Below are 10,906 nucleotides of genomic sequence, written 5' to 3'. Positions count from 1 at the left end.
AGATTCTGACAGGGAAAGAGGAGGAATTTCAGTGGTCCCAGACAATCTGCTGTTACTTCTACTTACTCTAAAAGATGAGAGGTCATCTTCTGCTTCAATAAAGTCTTGAATTGAGGTACCAATTTGTGTAAGGACACGGTCAATGACATGCACAACACCATTTGTTGCAATCTGGTTCCCATGGATGATTCGAGCACAGTTAACGGTGACAACCTAATTATTTGAGAAAATCAGATTTTAGAAATCACAGCTATCTGTTGACCACTGAGACTGCAAGCCCCCATTTCCTATTTTTCATGATTACTGGTAAATGTAACGTGAAAGAACTGACATTCTGAATGTAAATTCTGAGGGTGAAGACTTACATATTACTATGTGAAAAAAAAAAAAAAAAAACCTGGGAAAAAATGCAACCAGTTGAGAACCCAAGTCCAGTTACATTTAACATACCTAGAAATGCAAGGCAAAAACTTTTTTTTTGTTTAAATTATTGCTTTTATTCCTCTATTTCTTTCGTAGAGATAGTCATACACTATTTCTAATGTAGGTCAATGAGTTACATAAAGAAGTCTAATTAGTCCTAAAAAAAAGTTCTGAGACAGAAACAAACAATTATTGCATAAATATAATCAGTTCTATTTCAGTGATTTCCTAAATATTGACTCCTTACTGACCCTTTATTTCCTGGAACTCTGACTGTTGAAAGAGCTCTATGACCCTGGTTGGACGTTTCCCACAAAGACTTTATTAAAATACACAAGAACCTAAATCAGTGTAGTAGTCAGAGGGTGAATAAAAGAATACTCATTCTCTGTTTTTTCTCTGATAAATTCTCTGACAAATACTTATTTATTATTATTTTTCTGATTATTAGTTTTTCAAACACATCAAATACTAAAATTTCCTTTTGTAGAACAATTTAAGTCTACTATCAATGAACTATCGATTTAATTTCTTCCTTGCAATCACTCTTTAGTAGAAATCACTCACTGAATTAGAAATTTACATGCTCTAGATGGAGGGAAAAGTCTTGATATGGCACTTACATTATATTCACTAACTTTTTATTATTTCTGTGAACCTTATATAAAAGGTATAGAAAAAAATTAAGGGCAATGTTATCGAGAAAGGTACTTTTTATTAATGAAACTTACCCCATTAGGATAATGGTTAATGAACAGCCCCAAATTGTTATACATCGAAGGAACAATCATGCCGTTTTTCAAGTCCTTGGTCAACATTCTCTTATTAATCATGTGGCTATGTAGAGCATTCAATAATTCAACATTTACGTTGCTCTCCAAACCTCTACGGATATCCTAGGAAAAATTGAAATGACAGAAGTTTATTTTATTATAGTTAATTATTTAAAATCTTATAATCACACTGTTTCTACTCTCTTGTTATTTTCTCATTGAATTACCCAGACGGTCAAACCAAATTGACATAAATAACTTAAAATTATACTATTTCAATTGATTAAGAAATTTTGTAAGTAGAGATACTCAGTAAAGGGTTCCAGCTCTTACAGAGCACTTGGACATTTTTAGAGACAAAACAAAATTTTTAATAAATGTATTGATGAAGAGATGATCTTGCTGTAAAGGCTTAGGGAATATGAAATTATCAGATATTTAAAGTACTTTGAGTGGAAAACAAAATAAAAATGGCATTATATTTGTATACAACATCAGAGTTTTAATAACCGTTTTATGTTTATTCTATGACAAATTTAAGAATTCAACCATCCTGTACCTTTTAATTTATCCAATACCACGCTATATCATACTGTACTTGGTGTTATGAGAAATACAATGATAAGTAAGGTGAAGTCTCGACCTTTGAGGTACTTATTCTATAGCAGCAGGCAAAAATAAACATAGTAAGATAGAGGATGGAAGGAGAAAAAAATTCTTTCCAGGTCAAATGAAGATGGCTGGCAATTCAGGTTTGGAGACAGGTCTTGCAGGGTAGGTAGACAGGGTAGGGATGGTGTGATGATCATTCTAAGACCAGCTGCTGGCACAGGGTGAACGTTGGCAAAGCAGAAGTTGTCCAGTGTGGTTATTGTATGCCTTTACGTTTCTCAGATAATATTAAGAAAGAAATTTTAGAAAAGTATATGGGACCATAACATAGAAGACTTTAGTGCCCAAGTAAAGAGTAAATTAAACTGGCAATGGGCAGCCATTGAGGTTGTTGTGGGCTTGGAATATAGTGATTAGCCTGGGCTTTAGGAAGGTTAATCTGGTGGTAATGCATAACACAAAAAAGACTATGATGAGGCTGAAAAATGAGATATGGGTGACTAACAGTAGTTTCTAAGAACTGGAGAGAGGCAAAGTAAGGATGACTCATAATTTTCAAGTTTGAACTCTGAGATTGGTACTGCCAATTATGGAAAAAAGACAGCAGAAACGCAGTTGTTGATGGGGAGGAAGAAAGTGGCATCTGTTTTAGATAACGTTTTGTTTAAAGATACAGATGGTGTATCGAAGGAGAAATATTAAGATAGATGTTAGAAATATTCTCCTGGGATTCAAGAAACACAGATTCCATGGCTCTATGCATTAAAGTGAAAGCTGAAGCCATCAGAAGTGCATCTAAACTGCAGAGTATAGTTCCTGGAAGAGACCTTAATAAGACCCATTCTTAAGGCAAGGAAGAAGAGGAGTCTGCAAAAAGGACAAGAAAGGTGGTTAGAGATGTGGTCAAAGACAACCAGAAGAGAGAGAGTTCTATAATGCAAGCAATTAACCTCACAGTTAATGCAGCAAGATAAAATCTAGAAGAATCTGCCTAAGTTTTACTAAATATTGTATGACTCTAGTAGTAATTATCAGTTTATCTTCATATCAAGTAGAAAGTAGGAATATATTTCTATACCAGTTTTACAGATTTATATATTGTCATAATTTAGTGTGTTGTAAATCAGATTATGCACAAAAAAACCCTGAAAATTAAATGTATTGCTTACAACCCTTCAATTTAAATATCCACACACGTTTATAAGTCTGTCAGTCTCTGAACAGCCATATATATTTACATATAATTAAAATAATAAGTATATGTATAATATAGCTTATTAAAAATTATAAATTCCACTAGGCTTCTTAACTTGCCTTTCTATGAGATATGTCATTTAAAATTACCTATATTTCTTCACAACCAAAAGGGAAAAAGGAAAGGAGTAAAATAGAATAATGATAAAGTGCTTGTTCAATCCACTATTAGTTTGCCTTTATTAGTCCATGAGCCTACCAGGGTGTTATTCCATTTATGGATGTATTAAGATGATTTTCTCCTTACCCTCACTTAACTCATCCTTTTATGTATCCTCATATATGTACGACAGAAAAATATAAAATTTCTATTCATTTCCAAGTCAGTAAATCAATTAAAGTATACCAATAGCAGTAAAAAATTTATATTCATAAAAATAATGAATTACAGAATCCAGGTTGTCCCAAGCCTCGTTACTTGGTGCGAAGTAAGTGAATGACCCCTTTCCTTCGATCTCTTCCCTCAGTTTTGAGGCATCAGAATAACGCTGCGTGGTGGTGGCTCCCACAATGCCCAGGGTACCATAAACATGGTCAATAGGCATAACTGAAATAATCAAGAGATGAATAAGTACTTAGGAAAAAATTTCAAGAATGTTATTTTACAATAATTTAACCTTTACACAAAGCCTTCCAATATATTAAATGATAATTTTAGCAATACAGTTCTATAAATCATCAATTTTATGTGAAAGTTGCCTTTTGAATGTCAAATAATAAAGTACTATTGAAAAATATCATTCCATATATCCTTGGTGTTGAGGGAAAATGAATTTTCAGTTATTATCCTTCTTTGATGTTTAGTCTACTTACATGTCAAATCTGCTATGTCAATATGGTTCAATTATAATTATTAGTAAGTATCTTTGATTATTTCACTGAAAACAACAAAAGTTCCTCACTTCTCACTGACAATGGCAAAGGTAACTTTTTTTTTCATGTTGGCTTAAAGCTCCTAAATAGTATAATACTGTTAGGTATAGGGGTATAATTATACAGATTTGGGTCCCTAAAAGAAATATGTAGACCTGCTTCTTTTCATCATAATTTCAGGAAGGAAATATATAAAAATATCTAATACTTCTAGAATATATCTTCTGAACTTCAGAAGAAAGATTAATATATGAATGTCAGCCTGAAGTTTGGGTGCAGCCAGCTTATTTTTTATGACTCTGTCTTATTTAAAATTTAGTATGATTTGGATCATATCATAGGAGAAATGGTTATTACCTTTGTGAATATAGCAAGACTAGGTACACAATTAGTACATTAAATCACAAAATCAGGATTTAAAAACACCCCAACAGGATGGGAAAAATGAGTCAAACATGAAAGTTAAATGTCACAGGGTTCCATTTAAGGTCCCACGCCTAAGTTAAAAAAAAAAAACAAATCCCAAAGGAAGACTGGATTTGACAGTATTCATTTTAAAAATATCTGTAATCAATTTTAATTAATTAAAAATTCAGCATGAGTTAATGATATGACATGGTTACCAATAACATTAACCAAAGTTCAGGAGCATACCCGCCCCAAACTGAGGTATTTGTCTTAATATTTTCTCAGTTTCCTGGACACCCATAGATAGTAGACACCAGTCTTGGATCACAATCAGAAGGAAAAAGTGACTGGATTAGAGGCTTTTCATGGGTTGCTGTCAATTACAGTAAGAACTCCAAAGTGTATATCACATTCAAACTGGGGGCCATGAGCCCAGAGAAGAGAAGATTCTGTTGGGGAAGAGAGGGTAGCTGGAGGAAGGGTGTGATGATTTGTGTTAACTATCTGAATGGCTGTCATTTCAAAGAGGAAATAGATGAGCTAATTTTTCTCTAGTTGGCAAGTTACAGGAAACTAACTTTCAATCTGAGAAACGTTATAAAATCAGAGCTGTTGAAGCAGAGAAGATGATGCCTTGCCAAGTAGTCAGCCCATGTTCCTAGACAAGTTCAAAGAAAGGGATTTTGTAGTGGGGATTTTTGTTCTTGAAGGAAAGTTGAACTAATTTAAATTTAGAATAAGCTTCTGTTGTCCAGCATTTAGTGTATAATGATGTATATTTTAATACTTTATCAACGTGATAAAGTCATGATTAGCACCAAGATATGGGGGATATATCTTGGATTTATCATGGTGCTAAATACACACACACACACACACACACACACACACACACACAGTTGGCTTCGCTATAAGCTACTTCAACTCTTTTTCCTCAAACAAGACAACTTCCTCATTTAATTCAGTAATTGAAACTTTACCTGCTGGGCAGCCTTTCATTCCTTCCATCCTCATATAACCAGGGCAGCATTCATATAACACAGTCCTATACATTGGAAGAAAATGAATATTAAAATGGGAGAACTACAAAGGATACATTTTGACATAAACTTAGCAAAACATATTACTCATTGCCTTGATTTATTGAGAATTTAGAAATCCAGTTTTTTTGTTTGTTTGTTTATGACATCAAGGTATTTATATTAGCTTGAGTTCTCTCTATAGCCTCATGGCATGGTGGAAAAATTCCAGGATCTTGAGCCAGAAGAATGGAGTTTGGTTCCCAGTTCCACTACTTAGTTGATGTGTGACCTTGAGCAAATCATTTAATAAATTTGAGTTTCAGTTTCCCCAACTATTTAACGTGAATGTAGTAGCTAAAATACTTATTCATGGGTAGTTGTGAATCTCAAATAAAACAATGCTTTGGAAATAATTTTGCAAACTATAAATAGCTATAAATGTTTGTTAGTATAAAGTTATTAGGAACTAAGAACGTCAGAAAAATTTATTAACTCACTTATAAGTAGTAAAATATGGAACTATAGATGAGAATAAAATTTCTGGCATGGAATATTGGCTTAAGGATAGTTAAAAGATAAGAATGTAGAGATAAGTGGGAAGCTAAAATTTCAAACTGTTCTCTAATTTTAATATAATTTCAAGAATAGTTGGTATCGGAAACATAAACAGACTGTAAGAGAGCCTTATGCAAATACGGTCCCTGAAATAATTTTATTTACATGGCTACCCATAAAAATAAATGTGAATATTTGGATGCCAAGGGACTGATTAAGAATTGCTTATACATTAGCTTTAGCATATATCATAAACAGTAAGAATGAGATACATAATTTTTAGTTCGGGACTAATAATACTTTATGTAAAATAGTAAATAGAAGAAGAAATTGCTAAAGTAGCAAAAATTTCTATAACACATGCTCATATTAATGCACTGTATAGTATAGAATTCCAAAACAGGCAATTGCAATTTCAGATGATACTTGAACAATACAGTTGTCTGAGTTAATGCTTTGAAAGCAACAACAACAAAAAAGTAGTTTTTCCAGGAAATTTATGCTACACAAAACTCAAAGTTCCCATACTGTCAGTAGGACAAATAAGAGTAAAAAAAAATCATGAATGTGCATATCTCTGAAAGTGGGAAATTTATCTTCATTTTCTGAATAGTGTCTAAAATCTCATGGAAATGCCAACTGAAAATGTCACTGACATTTTTTGAAGGAGGTCTACAAAATACTGTATTATTGAGCCAATATATATTGTGGGGAATATCTTAAACCTAGGAAACTTCCTGTTTTTCATTAGACCCACCCAGTTACTTCCCCCAAATCCCCAAAGCAGCTATTCAAACAGAAGATAAACATTTCTGTCATCTGATACATAAAGTCCCAAAGATGACTTTGGAAATTTTAGCAGCTGCAAGCAGATGGCAAATCAGACATTCTTCCTGTCAATGTTACTGATTCCTTTGGTTGTTTGAAACTAGCAACTAGCATTTACATTTATTCCAGAGCACAGATGTTAATGTGTTTGTGAAAATGGAGTTAAGGGAAATAATAAGCTAATATAATTAAACAAAGGAAACACTGTTATATTTCTGGTAAAAAGCCAGGCTTCAAAGCAGTAATTTTTTTTTTCTTTTTTAATGGAAAGCAAGAAAGAATCTTGGCATAAGCTTTGTACAGGCGTTGGCATCTCTAACATATTTAGATGGTTAAAGTAAGATTGTATCAGACTTCCTTAACTTCCAGGAAGTGTGTAATAAAGATTTTCCCTAAATATATCAGAGAGCAGGTCCTTTCTTAGGCCTCATGGTAACCAAGAATACAAAGAAAAAAGTGAGAAAAATCCAGAGCTTTGGAGTTCCCAACTGGGGCCTGACCCAAATCATGGCCAGGATCCTTGTAACTACTGACTTACACTGTAGTTGTGTGAATGATCCACAAGTCTAGCAGATTTATGCAAACTAATAAGAATAATGTCCAGGTCAAAAAGTAACATCGGTTAAAACTCTGTTAAGCCAACATGTGGGAACGGGCAGCAATGTCCTGTGGGGTCCTAGCCTTGGTTACCATGGGGAGGCACAGTCCAGATAAGGTTATATGCCTTGAATACATGATTCTTAGTAAAATAAAGAGAACCCTATGCATTTTAAATAGGCATCTGCACACACCTCCTTTTCACACCAGCATATACCCAAATTTGCTTAAAATAGTTTAAATTTAAGTACGATTAATGTTATGAGTTAGAGTTACTTAGTAATTTCACATTAGTTCATCCATTTTACCTTCAGAAACTCTCCAAGTATTAAATCCGCATTTCACAGGCAAATAAACAAGACTCCAAAATGTTATGTGATTCCACAGTTAATATTTGTAACCAATATTATTAAGTTAAGAATATGTTTTTTAACAATCCTCCAATCCTTCCACCTATTTAGAGTAACTGAAGTTTAATGATGATGTGCTTCAGATATTCTGGTTCTCAAGTCGTCCTTCACTGAGGTTGCTGTCCAAAGTAATAAGAAGCAGGCAGGAGCCATTTCTACTGTTTCACTGACTGAGGATGACATCTTTAATTTTTTTTTTATCTATAATTCAGCTCCTTCATCTTAAAATGAAGAATTTGCACCACATGAGTACTTATCAACCTTTATATGTCTAGGATTATATTTCTTCTACCAATATTTATTAATTGATTAAACCAATAAGCTATCAAGTAATAAAAATGTTTTCCAACTCTAGGTTAATCAGTGAAATATATAACTAAGTTGAAAAGTAATCACCTTTTTGGCTATTGAAATAGTAATATAGTGGTGGGTTTCCATCATCACCTTTGGGGACCCCTGAGGATCTGGCAGTTTGGCATGGAATGACTGGATTAAATGAAGATACGAAACTTAAGTCCCTTCCAACTTTAAGCTTTGATGAAAACTCTGGGGTAAACTGGTGTACTTTATATAATTTCTAAATGACTGTAGGCAAACATTAATTTTTACCTGAAAACCCTGGTATTTCAGATCAGTTTGTTCTTCTGGCATTTTTTAAAATAAAATGAGGAAACTGAGGCAAAGAGGTTAATTGACTTGCCTAGGATAAAAGAGGCCAAACCAGGAGCAGAAATGACATAGTCAAACTGTCAGTGGTTCTATACCAGCTCACATGGCCATTGCCATAGATTCAGGAATAACATGAGTTCCACTAGTACAGGGACAAATTCAGGGAAAAGTTCTTTATTCATATGTGATCCATTTTTTTTCTTAATTAATTAATTTATTTAGGGCTGTGTTGGGTCTTCGTTTTTGTGCGAGGGCTTTCTCCAGTTGTGGCAAGCGGGGGCCACTCTTCATCACGGTGCGCGGGCCTCTCACTATCGCGGCCTCTCTTTTTGCAGAGCACAGGCTCCAGACGCGCAGGCTCAGTAGTTGTGGCTCACGGGCCTAGTTGCTCCGCGGCATGTGGGATCTTCCCAGACCAGGGCTTGAACCCGTGTCCCCTGCATTAGCAGGCAGACTCCCAACCACTGCGCCACCAGGGAAGCCCCGTGATCCATTTTTTTTAAGCTCACAAATTTGGAGAATATTTTCGAGAAGGTCATGTGTATGTCCAAGGAAAGGCATGGGCATTGTGGTGTTGTCTTTGGAACTGGCACATTAAGGAAAAAAATGACACTTACGTTTTCTTTCCACAGATGGCACCTTGATACCAGTTCCTACAAGTGCTGAAGTATTTCTTTTTGGTGCCCAAAATCTGTTGAAGGGCGCAGACATTTGGGCTGGAAGATGGAAGGAAAGAAAGTTAATGTCCTAATGACAACTAGTTTTTCATATCTACAAGTCAGATAGTAAAAAAGAAAAAAGTTAATATGTGGATTCGATTATCAAAGATGCAATTCTAAAAAAAGATGTGATTCTAGTCAGCACAAATCTCCTTCTGATCCAATCCACTGAATCACTGGAAAAACTAAAGTCTATGAGAGACAGAGAGAGAGAGGAAATTATACATCTCTGAGAGTAAAATGCCATTGTTTCAAAAGTTAACCTAATAGAATTAAACAACGTGTCTTATTACTTTTAATAGTAGGTAATTCACTGACACTTTTAAACCAAACATGTGCTCATTTAGGGTTTGGGGTGACTTAGGGATCTGGAACAATGACAGATCAGACAGCAAAATAGACAAGTTTTACTAAGTCCAAGGACACTGTAATCTGTAATTTTCCAGGTAAGCAATCACAGAAGTAAATGAATGCTAAGATTAACTTAAATAATATGGCTGCACAAAGGAAGATTTATTGCTTTGCCTGGAAGTAACTAGATTAAGACATCCTCTGCCAGAATTTTAAATGTTTTTCTCCCTTAAAAAGAAGGAAGTCTTATTTCTCTGTAAGGCAAGGGAACTTTGGAGCATTATGAACATCTCTCTGAGACATTGTGGGTGTAGTGCCAAGATCCATTTCAAGAATTAATAATAAATGGTTGGTTAAGTTACTAAACTATGTCTGATAACTTTAAAAATGCTAAGTTGTAGTTGAGTTTATTCTGAGAAATAAAGTTTTTGCAAATTGTACAGAATGCAAAATTTAAAAGCATTCTTAAATGCTTCAAAAAATTCAGAAAACTGGTTACATTACCTATTGTTTAATTTTCATAATAAATGAAATTTTCCTTAACATAATGTGAGATATTTCAAAGCTGTTTACATAATGAGAGTCTCCAACAATAGATTCTTTCATCTTGAAAGCCTCATTCTAGAAATTTGGAACCAAATAAAAGCACAAATAAACTGAATCATAAAGAAATGCCCTGTTAAATGTTGTTAATTACATTAAAATCTTACAATGTTTCATAAAAAGCAATTATACACAAGTTTTTTGGACAGTAATCCTTAAAGTTTAAGACACATACATCAACCACAGAATACTCATTTTTTCCTTTTTCTTGTTACATAGTAATAAGTAGGAAAAAAAAAACCCTGGGGTATAAATAAAACTGTATGTAAAATTGTACATACAGCAAGCTAAGGGAAAAGAAGGTTTATAAAATCAAACCACTGACTTACCCCTGATCCCGGCCCCTGATACGGCTGTGAGCCAAGATCTTGTCATAATGACCATTGGCATTTGCAGGGTTAACCACAACAAGCAAGAACAGAGAAAATATGGATAAGAGAGGAATCATCTCTAGTCTCTCCGTTGTAGTTAGTCCACGGAGAGAACTGGCAGTGGGCTTTGGAGAGCTCAGAGCTTATATACATGGCAGAGTTCTGGGAGGGAGCTCTGTATCAACCTGGGAATCTGAACTCTCTCCAGAAGGCATCAGCAGCTTCAAGTTACCAGCTAGAATCTGCTTTTTCAGCTATGTTTACTGAGCACACTGAGCCTCTTTTTCTTCTCATTATCAAAAGGATATTTATTTTATTTTTATATTATTTATCTTTCTCTTTATTTTTACTACCTGGCTCATTTCATGTTCATATTTCTGTTTTCTTCTTTTGTAGCTTAGAGGGTTTTTATGGGAAATGATTTTATTTAGATTTTAA

The 10,906-nt window shown here is 34.2% G+C and overlaps 1 protein-coding gene across 8 annotated transcripts in view; it reads right to left on the bottom strand.

The window, feature by feature from the left end:
- Nucleotides 1–10,663, bottom strand: part of POSTN (periostin) — a 34,590-nt gene extending 23,927 nt beyond the window's left edge. For 7 of the 8 annotated variants that reach the window (XM_007447184.1, XM_007447185.1, XM_007447187.1 and 4 more), the window contains exons 1-6: nt 10,427–10,663; nt 9,042–9,140; nt 5,324–5,388; nt 3,452–3,609; nt 1,155–1,319; nt 67–213 (exon numbers count right to left, since the gene is read on the bottom strand). In XM_007447184.1, coding sequence (XP_007447246.1) covers nt 67–213; nt 1,155–1,319; nt 3,452–3,609; nt 5,324–5,388; nt 9,042–9,140; nt 10,427–10,545 — 753 coding nt within the window. In that variant the 5' untranslated portion in view covers nt 10,546–10,663. The remainder of the gene's footprint in view (nt 1–66; nt 214–1,154; nt 1,320–3,451; nt 3,610–5,323; nt 5,389–9,041; nt 9,141–10,426) is intronic. The other variant, XM_007447186.1, reaches the window with a different exon arrangement.
- Nucleotides 10,664–10,906: the final 243 nt, after the last annotated feature.

Source organism: Lipotes vexillifer, unplaced genomic scaffold, assembly GCF_000442215.2.
Source record: "Lipotes vexillifer unplaced genomic scaffold, Lipotes_vexillifer_v1.1 scaffold541, whole genome shotgun sequence".
In the NCBI taxonomy this organism is placed as follows: Eukaryota; Metazoa; Chordata; class Mammalia; order Artiodactyla; family Lipotidae; genus Lipotes; species Lipotes vexillifer.
This window is presented reverse-complemented; position numbering and strand designations above follow the sequence as displayed.